This window comes from Chanos chanos, chromosome 7 (genome assembly GCF_902362185.1).
Source record: "Chanos chanos chromosome 7, fChaCha1.1, whole genome shotgun sequence".
NCBI classification, from domain to species: Eukaryota; Metazoa; Chordata; class Actinopteri; order Gonorynchiformes; family Chanidae; genus Chanos; species Chanos chanos.
Window position 1 is genome coordinate 13,463,087 of NC_044501.1, and position 17,477 is coordinate 13,480,563.

At 41.6% G+C, this 17,477-nt stretch overlaps 1 protein-coding gene across 1 annotated transcript; it reads right to left on the reverse strand.

Moving 5' to 3' along the window:
• On the reverse strand, nt 1–15,133 carry ildr2 (immunoglobulin like domain containing receptor 2). Its single transcript, XM_030778983.1, has 9 exons — nt 14,794–15,133; nt 12,049–12,168; nt 7,764–7,820; nt 5,457–5,603; nt 4,577–4,741; nt 3,630–3,746; nt 2,442–2,649; nt 1,517–2,255; nt 1–36 (listed from the first exon to the last, which is right to left on the reverse strand). Exons 1-9 carry the CDS (start codon nt 15,131–15,133, stop codon nt 1–3), a joined length of 1,929 nt encoding a protein of 642 aa, XP_030634843.1.
• Nucleotides 15,134–17,477: the final 2,344 nt, after the last annotated feature.

Here is a 17,477-nt window from a genome sequence, read left to right on the forward strand (position 1 = left end):
TCAGACTATAAGTGAATCTCTGCTTAGAAGAGTGTTCTGTTAAGACAGAAAAGATTGAGAGTGAAGCGTGAATGACCTGCCCAAAAGCAGTGCCGCAGGGAGAACAATTCAGCTCATGCTTGATTAGTCAAGTCTGGCGGTGAGAATGGGGAGGAGCTTCAGAGAACAGGGAAGTCATGCTCTTTACATTAAGTCTCTTAATGCCATGTCACACAATCTAGTTTATATAAGAAATGCAACTCAAACAAACTGGTTAAAACAACAAAATAGGAGAAAAAAAAAGCTTGAACTGAATCCTAATGAACGTAATGAAGTTGCCAATAGCAACCAAAAGCATTAGTTTAGTAGAAACTTACAAATAATCGTGAAGATGAGATAGGTCAGTTAGCTTGGCAGACCCTTGTCTCAGATTATCCCTCTCACCTGCTCAACAAACCTTTAAAGGTGCACTCCATAAGATTTTCTAAGTTTATCATTTCGTAGTATAGGATTCTTTAATATCAGGCCTAATCAGTGAGGCATCTTGCATTGCTGGTTGTTTTTGCTGTTTTTTGGTTTCCCATGAAACTCACTGCAACTAAAGCTTATACAGTGTGCTTCAGCTGGCTGTAATCCTTGCCAAACACTCTCAGAAATGCGTCTGATTTCATGTGTTGTGATAAACACATTAAGAAAAAAAAGTGGTTCTGTCTGTATATTAGAAAATCCCAGGCAGTACACACCGGTCTTGGGGGGGGGGGGGGGGGGGTCCTTTGACGTTCTTTAGACTGATCTATATGAGGTAAGATTAAAAGAAGTGCTTTGGACTGTGAGAGCTTAAGCGTTTGATTAAAATGGCCCCCACAGACCAGGCAGTTCAACGCCTGTTGCGTAAAGTCCTGATCAAAGACTCTGTGTTACCTTTTAAATCTCCCAAATAAGAATATGTCTGATTCCCCTCCATTAAAAGACGTTCAGCTTCTGTTAGTCTCGTTAGAATTTGCGCTGTGTGCTAAAGATATTTGAAAATAAAATAGAGATGCCAGCAAATTTGTTTTTGTTTTGTTTTTTTTTTGTCTTTTTTGCACAATATTTTTTGAGGCTCTCTTGTTACCTGTGTACAGGTTATTTTCTGTTGTTGAACCGAGGTACAAAGCGAACCGTGACTGTAAAACCTAGGTTTGAATCAAACTGTGGAGGGAGTTCATCAATAAATCCCTACAAGATAGATATAAGATAAAAAGATAGATATAGTTGTGAACTACAGTGATGATTGCTAGTATTAGAAAATCTTACAGAGTGCATCTGTGACAGAAAATGTCCTTTGTGAAGAACATATTGTATTCTTCAAGAATGCCATAATGAGAAAATAGCGTACAGTGATAATAGTGATCATAGACCTTCTGTCCCACCTTAAAAGAGTCTAGGCAAAGATGATTATTCTCTCAGATTAAGAAAAATGTTAGCATTTCCTTTAGGTGCCTCTACCTGCCCATATGAAGAGGTCATGATATTCATGGCTCTACAGGTAACTCACCACTTTACGAGGTTTGCTCTGCTCCTCTCTGCCCTCTTGTCCTGTCTGCGAGGAGCCCTGAGCAGACCGCGTGTAGGCGAGAGGTCGTTGGGGTGACTCGTTGTCACGGTAACGCTCCAACTCCCTCTCCGAGTATGGTGGCAGAGAGTCATCCTCCTCCCTGGGGCGGTTGCTAGGCGACCGGCTACGAAGCCGTTCGCTGCTTTTTTTCGAACTGCTCTTGGAGGGCGTGTCCGAACCGTCCTCGCGCCTCCTGCTCCTGTTGCTGCTCCCTCCTGACCTGGCTTTGCGCTCCAGTAGTCTGTTAAGGAGAGAGTCGTCATAGTCCCGCCCACTCCCGTTCTCCCGACCGCTCGAGTCCCCTCCGCTATGGCTCCGGTCACTTCCGTCACGGCGCGAGAACAACCGGTCACTGTCCCATGTGCCCCGTCGCTTCCCAGGTAAGGGAGGGGGGCTCGGGGGGAGTGGGCGACCCCTTTTGATCTCAGCTGGGCTGTCCTTGGCACGATAACGCTGGGTCCTTTCCCTGTACTGTGGGTAACGATCGTGATCCTGATCTCGATCTCGATCTCGATCTCGCTCACGGTCCTTTGCCCTGTAGTCCTCTTCCCGGTCAAATTCACCATGGCGACCCCGTTGCATATAAGTCATGGCAAACTCCTCCAGCTCGTCCAGGGAGCCTGTGCGTCCGCCCATAAGAAACGCCTTCCTTTGCAAATGCTCTGAACGAGGGTTCCACCTGAAATACATCCCAAAGGTGGAGAAAAATTATACGCACATCTTCACCAAAAGAGGTTCAGACCGTACACGTAACTAATGGTGGCATCCTCAAAATTAGTTCTGTTGTTTTTCAGTGATCAACAGAGCCTAAAATATACATACTCAAACAAATTACACCTTCCAAAAGAGAATCCTCCTTCCTTACCTGCCAGGCTGGTCCTCCTCTAACCGGTTACCTCGGTGATGGTGCCGAGCGGCACTTCTCCCATGGACAGGGGACAGATCTCTTTGGAGATCTGGTGGATCGTCATGGTCAGGAATGGCAGGAAGCGCCTTTCTCTGGACCTGCCGGTAGGTCTGGCGGAAGTCTGTGTCTGCCTCGTGGAGGGAACTGAGTTCTGATTGGCTGCAGGCTGCCAAAACAAAAAAAAATGGATGTTCCATGGAGATTGGGTAGGATCACCTTGAACGTTTTGACTTTCTTCACTTAACAATCGATAAACAATTCCTTTGACAGTAGATTATCTTAGTCTCATAGGTGGGTCCAAATGTGACCACAAATACAGCTGTACACATGTAAAGCATTAAGCAAACCAGTAATGGAAAAGTGAAAAGAAAATCAATGGGTGAAACGTGATTGTGTCTCCTCGTCTCAGCGCTGCAGTATACGCTGGTTCACACAGGCTACTCTGCAGTATGCGGTGATTGACGCCTGTTGTTAAATATCCATTAACATTCTCCATATGACGAAGAGAAAAAGACAGCTGTTAAAAAGATGTCCGCAATTACATATAATAACTGAATGTCTGTTCAGTGCAAAGGCCTGTCCGAGGATTGTCTGTAGCCCCGCGGATAAGGAGTTTGGCAGTAAATAATTTCTAAAAAGTAGTTTCCACTTTCTGAAAAAATGACTGGGTAGCATCAACTTTAGAAATGGCAAAAGAAAGTGGAAACTTATAAGCAAACAGTGGAAGGAAAAACTTTTAAAAGTAACCTTTTGATAGGATAAAAACTACTTGTACCATTTACGCAGAGTCGAAAATAACTCAAGACATTTTCAGTTGTCGGGGAAAAGTGGTGCTTTTCTACTTCCATTGGCGTAACACCATCTACAGCTCATCTGGAACCTCGTCCCCTTTTTTGCCCAATCACAACACTTTCATTTGATAGCAATGAGGCAGAATCGCCGCGTTGGGAGACACAAAGAGGCATTGATGGTGTCAGCTAGTTGAAGCACTAAACCGTAGAGAGCAGGAGCACTCAGAGAGAGATGAAAAGGAGAGACAGAGAGAGAGAGAGAAGGAGAGAGAGGGCAAATAGTGAATAGATCCCTGTAGATTGAAGACTAGTGTGGAACATGCAGTCAGTACACAGGTGCCATGCCAGGGCTTACAGTTGTGGCTGCTGAGGGTCTTGGAGGGGTTGAACTGAGCCAGCTCCCTCTCCACATACTGGAGCATCTTCAGGGAGTTCTGATCCGGCGTGGTCTGGACACGATACGCACTATGCACTATGGGGACAGATTGTGTGTTTGTGTGTGTGTGTGTGTGTGTGTGTGTATGGTTCTACGATGAGTTTAAGCTTTTGCGTACAGACAAAATCAATAAAGTCTAAAAATTCTATCGTGGATTTGCTAAAAATGATTTATTTCTATATGAAAGATAGCTAAATCAGTCTTCTATGAAAACACATAAGGATTAAACTGACTTGGCATGGTGTTTGCCTTTGGTCGTTCTGATCTGTGTGCCTTATATGTTTATGATCCAACAACATTTAAACAGCGTAATCTATTAAAAAAAGCTATTTGAGCGTTTAAACTGTGAAAAGGTAAACATCAGATATCAAGAGGACTTTATATCAAGTCAATTTTGGTAACAATGTCTTTACTCTCCAATCTGGTGTAATCTTTCCATTATCAGCTTTTATACACAAATGAACTGATAAGCTCCACAGATAACATACAACATGAAAAAACACACAACAGCTTTCAGTCTCCACATGAGAGCTGCTCAATATCAGCACCACGGAATATTTATAAGAGCCATGAAACCTGAGAATTCACACATTTCACTCAAAAAAATTCATTTGATACATCTGTAGGAAAACCATGTAGTTACTATATTATAATGCATAATAACATGTTTCTTGTATTTACCTTTTTTACACTGACTACTACATTACTATTGCACATTAACTTCCCACTCTGACTTTTTTTTCAGTTTACCCCTGAATCAGACAGGTTCATATTCTGTGGGGTTCTTAACCGATACGTAATTCTACGGCTCAGGGCAGCGTTTTTGCATCTCGGTTTGCCTTCATCCTATGACTCCGCGCACTCACCTGCGGCAGCGTTGCTCTCCAGAGAAGGAGCTGCGGACATTTTGGAGTCGATGAGCGAGGGCGGGGCGATGGGCACCATGGTGGGCACTCCGGGGACATAGAAAGGAGGGTACATGGCTATAGATGTGGACGGGGTGGTCTTAATCCCCTTCCCTGCCTCATACACTGGAGGGAGAAGGTAAGTGGATAAGTGGATTAGAACAAGAAGTGGGTCACTTTATTGAGGACAGCAAAATGGCACTGCTTCATATCTCCCACCAAAAAAAAATTTAGATAATATTTCAGTGCATTGAATTCTTTTTGTCAATGATTTCCTTGGGTGTTTAAAAGTGCTGTTCTTAAAAACTGAAATATAGATAGATTGAGATTTTGAGATTAATATGTAGAGTGTGTCATCTCCGTTATGTATATGGACATTCTATTCATTTTTCAGCAAGTGAAAATATCTTAAAATTTAACCCCTGCCCTTTAAAACAATCAGGATTGATCTATTGCATTTGAAGTATGTGAAATAATCATGTAAATCTAAATCTTGTGGCCCATCCTTTTAACCCAAGAACATAATTAATCAGCGACTGAATTAATCAGCGACAAGCAGTTGTTTGAAAACTTGTGGCTATGCACTCAAGAAATAAAAGTTGGTTTTGGAGTTGTTAATTTATTCACGAGTTACACTGTCCTCATAAGTGCTTCAAACAGGACAACAAATTATTCAGTGTTACTTTAATGCACTATGTATCAAGGCCTGGCATCTAGAAACGTCATAGCCACCCAGCTAATGAATAAATAACATATAAAAACAATTTGGCAGACTTCTCTCAGGCAACACCCTTCAGGTGTTTATAGATTTTGCAGTACTACGTAAATATGTGGTACTCACAGTGACGTGGACAACAGCACGTATCCGGGCAACAACAGCATCGCACGTAGCAACAGCAGGAGTGAGGGCAACACTGGCACCAGCAGATACCCACCAACAGGATAAACAGGATGCTACCAAGGACTACAGCTCCCACAAACACCCACTCTAAAAACACAAAAATAATGGAGCAATGTATGGATTATTTCGTAAGCAATCACCTCCTCCGTAAACACCTATGAATAAAGGAAGAAAACAAGCTCCACAGATAACCATCAATCAAAGAGAAAAAAATGTATTTTGTCAGCCTTCCAGCGAAACGTCTCATCAACAAACTTCTGGTTTAACGTTACCAGGAACCCAAGAACCGCATCTCTCATAAACATTCCTGAACAGAATTGTTTTGCCAAGCCAATCAGGAATGAATTGCAATTTCGCTAAACGACATTTAACACAAACAGCCACTGTGGAGCCAGATATTAAAAAAAAAAAAAAAAAATCTACCATACCCTCAATATCTAATCTTAATTACTCTTAACAAATATCATTTAAAGAATAAGGGCAAGATGCCACCAATTCAATCCGCAGTCTTCAGCAAGTATTCATTCTGACAATGAGAGAGTGAAAAAAAATGAAGCACCCTGCCAAAGGTTATAAATTAGGGATGACAGCCTTGAAAACTTTTATAGTTGTCCCACATCCCATCCACTGAGGACAGACGTTTAGGAGAGGAAGATGGGGGGGAGACAGTCAAATAGCTCCGGAAGCAGAGTAATTATTTATGTTTGTCTGGGCAGCACACCCTAGCTCTCCACACACAAAAACATGCATTCACACACATACATGCACAAACAAACTCATTAAGACAGAGACCATGTAGTATCAGGGTCACAGAATCTACTGATTTGACCTCTGTGCGCATTCTGACTGGGTGTGTTCTGTTCTGGAGTTTACACAAAGAGGTCAAGGGGGGGCCTCACTTCAACATGACCAAATGACAAAATCAGCGAAAATATTAAAGTCAGCACTTTCAAAGATTTAGTGACCCACATATGAGAGACAGAAAGTTTCCTTAATTGTCCAGTTATCCTTGGAACAAGCCAGTTAGGAGGCATCAAAAACAAGATTTCGCATGCATTAGCATTTAAACACAATGTTAAGGAGACTGGGGCTTGTTCTCTGATAGATTGTGTTTTTACATAATGAATAAACTATTCAGCCCTTACTGAAAAAGGTTTGACTTGCTGATCAGCACTTTCATATCAGCAAGACAAGCAGCACAGAGGAAAACATGCAGAGAATGTGCAGGAGTTCACAACCCACAGTACAGTCACCGGAGATAACACACAACTTGTGCGTCCGTGTGATTCTGACGCAGTGGGAGCTACATATCTCAGTTACTTTTCTTCTCAAGTGACTGATCCTTAATAAAAGTCCTATTAAATAACTAAGCTTTTCAAACCTGCACTGACTCATAGACTGAGCTCTAACACATTGTGTATTAGAGATAACTTTCACACTGTCACTGTTCAAAAACACAAAGGAGATGCAGTCTATAGTCGGTTAACAGTCCCTTCACTTACAAGGCTTAATCTTAAACATTCATTTCCTCATTAGTCCACATGGCAACCCTAATTATGGACTTCCTTCGGGTGGAAACAAACCCATAATACAAATAATCTGATTCCGTTTGAACTGTAAACACGTTCTCAGACATTAAACCAAACGAAGATCAGATTACGTTAATAGTGTCATGGTTTCTGCCACAGACTGACCCAGTAAGATACTGGTTTAATTTAGAACACTGTTTCATTCCCAAAAACTCGAAAACCATTTGGACAGCATACTGTCAAACCAGCCCTGTGCTGGCAAATCTCGTTACATTTATCCTGAGCATGTTGATTGAGAAGTCATACCAGATTCAATGAGCTAGAGCAAGTCATTTTTTTTTTTTTTTTTTTTTTTTTATCAGTAACTCCCCGGGGCTGAATTTGAAATCTTTGAATAACTGAATTATGACGCAAGTTCTGAGCTAACACCAAAAAGTTCATGTAAAAATAAAAAAATTTAAAAAATCTTTAAAAACTAACTTTGGAAAACTCTGACTCCCTTATGACGGTATATGATACTGTTTAGTTTATGCCTTAATGATAAACCAAGAAATTTTCAACATGAAGATGGCTCCTTAGAAGACAGTGGAGCTGCCTTTGATTATTGGACAAAGATAAATTATACCGGAAATGACCAGCCGGCAAGAGCGTGGCAGGAAGTGTTAGAAGAGAGGAAATTTCAGTGAGCAAATACAGACAGGTGAGGGCACAACCCTACCTGGCATAAACTGCACCTCAAACTCAGGCAGGAGATCATCAGTCACACCTGTCTTACCTGGAGAAAGAGAGAGGGAGACAGAAGAAAAAAGAACAGGTGTGAAGGACAGACGAAGAGGAGACAGATGTACAGAAAAAAAAGGAGTATTTGTTCAGGACAGAGAGAAGTGACAAGTTGCATGCAGTAAAAGGAAGAGAAAAGAGAGAAGGAATCAGATGGACATCGCCTTGGAAGGTAGAGCAGGCATATGTTATAACAGATTTATTAACTGCATGAGTGAGGTTATTTCAGGTTCGTATAGCCACATCTCTAAACTGCGTACCCTGTTTCTATAAATCGTTCAAAGTGTGATTATAAGGAACACAGATTCCAAATGACTTCTGCTGATCCCTGAAGCATGTTATATATGTACCTAACATTCAGATAAAGTTAAATAAAGTCAAAATCAAGTCAAAAAAGAAAAGAAAGAAGACTTCTTTCAGTGCTCTGTTTGTCTGCTTGTGGCTGAACATGAGCCAAGCGGTAAAAAGCATATCCAGCAGTGATCTCACACGGTCATTGCAGACTCGCGGTGCACAGAACTCGAACAAGTCACAGCATAAACTCCTGATAAACATGCTTCGCTGAGGGACAGACTTAACCAGTCTAACAATAATTAGTGAACAGGAAACTTCAATTTAAACTTGTGAGACAACCCTTTCCAGATCCGTTTCAGTTTCCACAACTTGTAAGTCAAAGAAGTTTTTAAAAATGGAATCCTGCCCACCCAGTTAAGAGGGATAAAATTTGAGTATTCATGTAAATCTCCGAAAAGGTTACGCAGTGAGTTGCATCATAGCTTCAAGTAGAAGTTGTTTTGCTTTCTCGCTTGATATAGTCTGTCTCTGAAATTTCACTTTGTGTCTATCAATAGGTGTCTCCCTCTCTTTTTGATCAATGATGTCCACAGAGCAGCAAACATTCCCTCAACAAAAACAGCAGGAGGAGGTAAAGAGCAAGGATGTGAGAGCATTCTTTTCTCTGAATCACCTAAACCTAAAGAGTAGTTAGGTAAAATGAGCAAGAGACTAGACAATATGCCTTAAATAAACAAACAAGTATTTATCGCAGACATAACCAAGGTACATGATCAAACGGGCTATTTGATACTGATCTCGTTCTGGCGTTATCATTGCCGAAGTGTGCCAGAGACAGGGGCAGGAAGTCTGACGGCTGGTTCGGCAAATATTTTCTCCAGTAATGTGCTACAGGTTCTATACTGAAGAAAACGCTTAAACACATCTACTAAGATTCCACTGGTGTTGTGACAGAATCACCTAAACATAAAGAGTAGTTAGGTAAAATGAGCAAGAGACTAGACAATATGCCTTAAATAGACAAACAAGTATTTATCGCAGACGTAACCAAGGTACATGATCAGACGGGCTATTTGATACTGATCTGATTGATACAGAGACAGGAGCAGGAAGTCTAACGGCTGGTTTGGCAAATATTATCTCCAGTAATGTGCTACAAGTTCTACACTGAAGTCTTTGAATGCAGAAAATGCTTAAACACATCCACCAAGGTTCCACTGGCATTGTGACAGACTGGCCAAAGACAAAACTAAAAAAAACCCACATTCTATGAGATGCTTTTTTAGGATAGAAAAAAAAAACTGTCTTGTCCACACACGCATTTGAAGCGCTACAAACGCTTTCATTGCTTTAAAATGTCAAATCTTTGATCTTAAACATGGATAGGTATTGTTCAGAACAGACAGTCTGGCAGTTCCAAATAAAACATCTCTTAACAAAGCTGTAACGGACAGACAGGAAAGACAGGCTTAGAGGTACACCTCCTGAGGTGATGTGTCTTATGCCTGGAGCCAGAGGGTCCTGGCTCAGTCTGGTCTGAGAATTCCTTCTCTCTCTCAAGGCACCATGGTGAGTCTGGCAAGAAGTGTAGAAGCCAAACCACTGAGCTTTAACAAGATCTTCTCTCCGGCTTTGAGTCATAATTAATTGCTTGATTGTTGATTGTCTTTGAAATACTAACAAATGCTAAGTAGAGACTAATAACTTGTAATGGTAGATCTTTATCATAAGTGGCTCTGAATGGGAACATGACAGTGCTACTGCAAGGTTACAATTTTACATGTAGTAGTATTAATACTAATAAACTCAAAGATGCCATTACTTCAAACCTTTTGTCCCAATCAAAGCCTACACTCTCCTAGCATTCCACACTGCTCACTGTACATGAACACAACTCCGATAATTACTGAGTAATAAAGAGCCTGTGTATCTGTCCACCTGTCATCTCTCCAATGCTTAATCATCCAAAGATTACTCAGATGGGAGGAGAGATTTCTCATCATCAGCAGGTTAAAAACAGCGTTTGCTTTCTTACTCATTATAAACCCAACCCAACACACTCCCATCTCTCAGCCTGTGGGGGATAAGACAGCTGAAATACTACAACGTTGTTATGGAAGAAGCTTTGGCTTTGTTGTGTCTCTGATTTCCCCTCATCAGTTCTCAAAAACAACACTCTGATATGTCTGGGACCACAGGCCTGATAGTGGAAAACAACACTTTTCTAAAGATATCAAACTCTAAATGCTAATGTATTCACCTCTGTCTGTATAAGCTTCTCTGACACCTCTCTGAATACACAGCTGCAGTGAAGTCTATGCTATGTCACCTTATGGGAATAATTACTGAGACAACATTTCATATATGGATATTTGTACACACTTTTAGTTTTACTAACATCCTCTTAAAACTTCAGTCTAACTTGGATAATGAAAATATCCTATGGGCAAAGGTTTTGCTGTGTGTTTTTGACAAAGTTTGTGTGTTGTCTAAAACGGTTTAACAAAGCTTTGTAAGACAACACTTGGCAATGTTATTTTCACACAGCGAATCTTTAAAATGTCCTCGCCATTTTCCCAGTCCTTCTGTATGTGTCGTCTCTGGCGTGTTCATCAAATATGTACATTGAGCTTGGAGTCAAATTACACACAGGTCACACAGACATGGGACATCATCGTCTGAAGAACAGTCAAAGAAAAAAAGGTCTATCATTACTGGAGAAACATCTGAAGAAAACCTTTCTACTAGCATTATGCTGGCATGAGTAACTCGACTTCAATAAGAGATACAACGCTGCAGATAAACTATCTTGTAAGAAACACTCTAAGGCCTGTCAAGAGCACAAGGCTCCCTGGTGAACATTTTACTTGCAAGAGTTTCACATATCCTCATGTTAGTCTACAGTAGTTCAGATCGGTGTGCCAAGACATTATACTCTACTTACGCTCTGCAGAGTAACACACAATATATCTCAAGGAGGCAATATTATAGTAGTCGTCCAATCGAATGTCTGAGAACACGTAGCCACAGAGTCGGCCATAACCACAGCAGGTATAAATCACCCCATTCAAGCGTGGGGCCCATTGTCCAGATGATCAGTAGCTCTGTGGTTTCCCTGTGAGATCTTTGTTGAGCCAGAATCATAATTCAAGAGTCCCTTTATAAAAGAAAGGGGTGCCAAATAACACCCCCCTCCCCCCCAGACATTGTGTAACAGGCCAGAACATGGGTGCGTCTGAGGCCTACAACCTGATAATAGAAGCTTTGTTTAGCCAGGACATCTGAGGGAGAACAAATTGGACAGAGTTTGTGACGGCTTTTTGAAAGCTCTTCAGATCTATCTTTTATCTGCTGAAATGGACATATTATGGTGTGACTGAAAGGTTGTGCGTGTTAAATGGGAGTGGCACAAACTAAGAATTTGCAAAAAATTGGCAGCTTCATTTACTAGTACTGCTCACACGGCTGCTTATCGTTTCTTACAGCCTGTGGAGGATTAAATGTCGATTTCTGATGCTTGGCTGTCCAAATACAAGCTCAGGTTTTAAGATTTTTATTAAAACACATGTGGCCCTAAGCTACCGCCATCTGAGTGGGTTTCAATACAGTCCCTTTAGAATGTGTTCATTCACCGTTATTTATGTCTCTTGGAACTAACATAAAGGGCCGAGATCGTACAAGAATCTCCGCACTTCCCCGGCAAAATATTGTTACTGTCCTGAGCGCAACTGTTTTCGCTGAAACCTTTCCATCCTTTCAGTGAAAGACGGCCGGTAAGATCCTGCTGATTCTACCCAGTCTCATATCCTTACCAAATGTTTGGAATGGACCGTCTTCCTGTGTGTAAGAGTGCTCGTTTCCTGTCTTGCCTGGATGTTTGCCGCACATCAGTTATGGACGGTGACTCTTTTTTTCCTGTGCTTGCTCACCCAGTACGAGTAGCTCCACTTTGGCCTCATTCTGTCCCTCCAGGTCGTCTGAGATCACCACTTTACAGTAGTACACCCCGCTGTCTCCCCACTGAAGCTCTCCAATGCGCAGGTCAGCTTCTAGGGGGAGGGGGGGGAGATAACGGCATACATTTTATTAACATGATTTAAAACAACTTATACAATACACACTCTGTTTGTCTGGGCTGCAGAACGTGGGAACGTACACAGTAGAAACTAGAGAATGCATATACTGGAAATTAAAGGAGGGAGTTTCTAAAATTTGCGTAGAGAATTTAAATAATTTCGTGTTTGAGCTCTATAAGGCGCTAACAGTGGAAGAGCATAATTTCCTTTAGTGGCAGAAGCTTGTAATTCCAAGTTCTCCAGATAGCGGCTTCTCCCTTTTTCACTGAGCTGCAGATGACAAATGTTTTTTTCTAATTTTATGCCTATTCCATCTTTGCAACCAATGAAATGGGACATCTGGAAAAATAATTATCTCTTTGAAGTACTGTACACCTACGCTGAAATACTCAACTGTTCAGACACACTCCATGGAATACACAGATATCATTGCCTTCTAACTGCTCTCCTTGAGCAAAGAAGAGGGTATGGCAGGACGTCGAGGAGTCACAATCTTTAAAAATCTCTGAAATATTCTAGTCAGGCGGAGGGGACAGGCCAGGGAACGTGAAGGAGGTGTGTTTCACAGCATGATGACGGAGAGGTTTGGAAACAGGACTGAGAGTGGGAGTTGACGTGAGCAAGTTTCAAATGTAACAAGGTCTGTGGAGGAGGGACCAGATCCTCCCTCCAGCCCACGGACCACTAAAGCATAAACAGGCTTATTTCAGGAACAGGAAAAGCCCCAAACAATGGATAGCGTTTCCTGTAAGGAGAGAGACCTTGCTATGACCACAGGGCTCAGAGTGCATCAAACAGTTAAGGACCACAACACTTTAGAACTGAAAGTAATGACCTAGCTGCAAACTTTTTGTAAAAAAAAAAGAAAGAAAAATCAAGGGCAAATGTCTTTTAGAGCCACTACTCAACAATTAGCAAATTTGTGCATATACGGCAACTGATTTTGACCAGCTGAACCAAAAGTGACTTATTGGTAATGCCTGGAATTTGTTTTTATAGTGTAGACCACTAGACTCAAAGAGCAAATACCCTGATTTTCTTTAGCAGTGCAACTGATTATTCCTAAGCTAAAAAACTTGGCATCTATTACAAAAGATCTCAGTAAAACAGACCCTTTGAGCATCTTCTTGTACAACATGGGAAACCGTGCCCTTTTAAGACTGACAGACTGGCAGACACTCCAGGTCTATGAAAGATTTACACTCATCCCCAGTGAAGTCCTGGCTGGTTACGACATTGGTGGTATTTGGGTGTTTGAGACAGGAGGAATTTGTCTCTAAGTGTTTGAGTTTAGCACACATTTTTTATCAAAGGAGCCAACATCCGTTAATGTAGCCAACACACAAAAAAAATACTGCACTCTCTTTTAGTGGCTGCATTCCAGAGAAAAGTGGATAAAGACAGAGAAAGAGAGAAAGAGAGGGGAGAGGGAGAGAGAGAGTGGGAGTAAGAGAGAGAGTGAAAGAGAGAGAGAGAGAGAGAGAGAGACAGAGTGATAGAGAGCGGAAGAGAGAGGGTGAGAGAGTGATAGAGAGAGAGCGGGAGAGAGAGAAAAAGAGAAAGAGAGAAAGAGAGAAAGAGAGAGAGAGAGAGAGAGAGAAAGATAGAAAGAGAGAGAAAGAGAGAGAGGGGAGCTCTGAGTGGTCTCAGAAAAAAGAGCTAGAGAAAGAAGGATGGAACTGGGTGCCACGTTAATAAACAACTAACAGCAAAGAGGAGAAAAAAAAAATCCCTTTGCCACTCACACACTCATGTTATGCCATGAATTTACTGTTTGGTTAATCTGAAAGACGGCTCTAAATCCAGAGCACATTTTTACAGTGTCGTTCCTATTCAGGTCACAGACCCGTCGCAGTCAAATCCATTTACTAGACTACCTCTCCATCATGCCTCACTTCACAAGGCTGTCCTGAGTGCCTCTTTCTCACAGTTTAAAATGTGTGTGTGTGTGTGCGCACGCATGCGCGTGTCTGTGTGTGTGCATGTGCATGTGCATGTGCGTGTGCATGCATGAGTGTGTGTGTGTGTGTGTGTTTCACAGGGTGTAACTAAAACTCCAAGCACAAAGTGAACTTCAGGCACGTGTCTCTTTCTTGTGTTAATACTTATGTTAATGAAAACCTAATTAGCTACCCTTACAACAGCTTTTATCCCTTTATTCCTTATGATGTCTCAAGAAAGCCTACCAGTATACACACACACACACACATATATATATACAACTAAACCTTACCAAAAGTGACATAAAAATCATTGTAACTGCACTGTAAATTACACCATCCTACATTCTTTTACAGTGTTCACTTTTGCACTATTTAACACTAGAGCAGTATGAGTTAACTATTGGTAGTAATGCTATAACTACAGTGCTATGATTACATTATTGTGTCCTTTGTCATTCTACAACAGACTTGCAGTTACTAAAACACTTACATTATAGCTACAGCTTTTCTTCTGTATTGTTCAAATTAACATCTCTCATTGCTGTAACTATTATATCACATCTAAAACTACACATTGTTACAGCGATGAGTGTTACGAGTGCTATGAGTGTGACTTAAGTCAGAAGTAATGAAAATGTGAGTAAGTGGGCATTACTATTAATGATAGAGATGTCTCGGCCCTTGTAGTATTCAGGTAGGGTGATGGAGGATCCGTGTCCGGAGGCCACGATGCGAACTGTCCGGCTGCTGTCTCCGCAGTCCAGGTGGGACGAGGCGCCCAGCTCGGAGCCCCGGACGCCCAGTGTCTCTGGGAAGCTGAAGGCATCTCGCGTACGGTCCCGACAGTAAGACTTGTACCACCACTGAACCACAGGGGTCTGAGTGGACACACTGGAGTACTGACACGGTAATATCACAGACTGGAAAAGCATGGCAAACCGCCTGTCATCTCTCACCGTCACCTGCACCCCTTCACACCACGACACACCTAACATGGAGAGAGAGAGAGAGAGAGAGAGAGAGAGAGAGAGAGAGAAAGAGAGAGAGAAAGAGAGAGAGACAGAGAGAGAGAAAGAGAGAGAGTTGAGCAATGAGAGGAAAACATTACAGTATGAATGATTCAAGTTCCTTTTTTTCCCTTAAAAACCCTCCTCTCTCTCCCACTTTCTAGAAAATTCTCTTAGAACCGTTCATTAAAAAGCACCTATTTCAAAATTCTATTAAGAAAACGGCCTCCCCTGTGTCATTATAACTAGAGATGGTGGAGCTGAAAATTGCTCTCTGTGAAGAAGTAATCATTACCAAAACAGTCAGGACAGTCTTGGATTGACACAATAGCTAGTCTCTGATCATTAAGTCATACCAATGAATAACATGAGTGAGTGACCCCTTCTAACCTCTCTCTATCTCTGAAACACAGACAAGCAGAGGCTTTTGAACTTCTGTTGAACTGCTGAGAATCCTAGCGGCAAACAGAGGATCTGTTATTATTGTAGCTGGAGATTCGTGAAAACATACACGCCTTAAAACATCTGTGTCTTTCCTGAAAACACTCTTTCTATCCCTGCGTGTGTGTCAGGGAGAGAGAGAGCATGTGTGTGTGTGTGTGTGCACGCATGTGACTGAACATATGTCAGGAGGAATCCGTAAACCACTCTAGTGAACAAAACTCATAGTATATATAGTATGTGGTGATAGGACTAACATGACTGTCTTTCTTCTATGGGATATAAGATACAGAGGGAATCAGTATGCCATCAGATCAAAGGAAGAAAGGCAAGTCTGATCTAGTCTGAACTCTATTCCTGGAAAGAAAGAGGCAGACAGAGAAATGGAGAGAGCGAGAGAGAGAGAGAGAGAGAGAGAGAGAGAGAAAGACATAGAGAGAGAGCAAGAGAGAGAGCATCATGTGGGGCCTCCTACTTAGGGCTGTGTCAGGAGAATCTTTCCTTGAAAACACTCTGCTACCAATTTTTAGGAAAAACAGTCAGCGAGCTTACGGAGCTGAACCTGCCTGAGCGGCTGATCCATGTTTTATTGCTTTTTCAGGGAAGCCAATGGAAAGGTTTTCATTAAAGTTCTGTGAACACAACGTGAGTCGTGTTCACGAGCTGGGTACAGGGGTTTTCATTAGTTTTGAAAGGGTGTAGGTAGCAAGCACACTTCATGGGAGGCTGAAATAGGTAGGACAGGCACTAGACTCGAGCTCCACATTCCTCACATGACTGGAGGGCTTAATGTGCCCCGCTACTATTTTTTGGGCCTTGGTAAGGCATTATCCTGTGTCTACGATATTATATTTTGTTAAATACAGCAAAAATAAATTAAATAGGTCTTGTCTGAGGACATTGTTACATATCAGACCTGACCAGGCTAGCTCGGTCAGCTATGTCTGCCCACTGTGGAAGGGAAGGATATATACTCAGTTGTCATGGTGCCCTACTGGCATTTGACAGTATTTTTTTTTGTGACAGGTCAGGCAGGTGTTAACTTTTTGACATAAAATGTATTATTCTTCATGTGCCCATGGATCTGTCCCAAATAGGAATAGTCTCAACTGAATGTAACACTGTAGCGTACGATCATCAGAAAAGACTGGCCGAAAGCATATTTCCAATTCTTCTCGGCTACAGGAGCTTAAATGAAAGAAAATCATCTCCGCTCCTCCAAACTGTTTTCTTGAACAGGTATTTGCTTAAATATAATTTACACAAGTCTACTGTTGCAGTAGAATGGTAGTCGTCGGCAAATCATTTTGACACCTTCGTGGGACAAAATTCTTTGAACAAAACATTGACCAAAAATGCTCGTGTAGGGAGTCTTGAAAAACGTAACTTCTGAATTCAAAGTTACGAAAAAACGCTTCCAAATCAGTTTTAAAATAAATCGGTGTAGAAAGTAGCGTGAACTGTATTTCAAGCATCTTGACATCCAATAGAGACATTTTATACTTTAACGCAAAATCTATAAATGACGAACAATAACAAGTCTAACCAGATAGGTAGCCTTCGGCGCGCAGCAACCTGTTACATTTACATAAAAGTTGGGCTGAGTCTTTATTTTACTCCTATCAAAAAGTGTCTTACCTGAAAAACATATCAAAGAAATCCACAATTTTTGAAGAGAAGTCATTTTAAAACCACTTAGAAACTTCGAATCCAAGTTAAGAAGGCGTGCATTTTCCTTTCATTTTTCGATACATTCTTCGGACCGCTACTTATGAATACCATCGAGGAGGCTGTGAGTAACGGGACCGTACCACCTCAGGAAGGGGTGTGAGTTGCCCTCTCTCTCATTGTAAACAATAGTGTATTCACAAGAGGATGACACGTATTACTC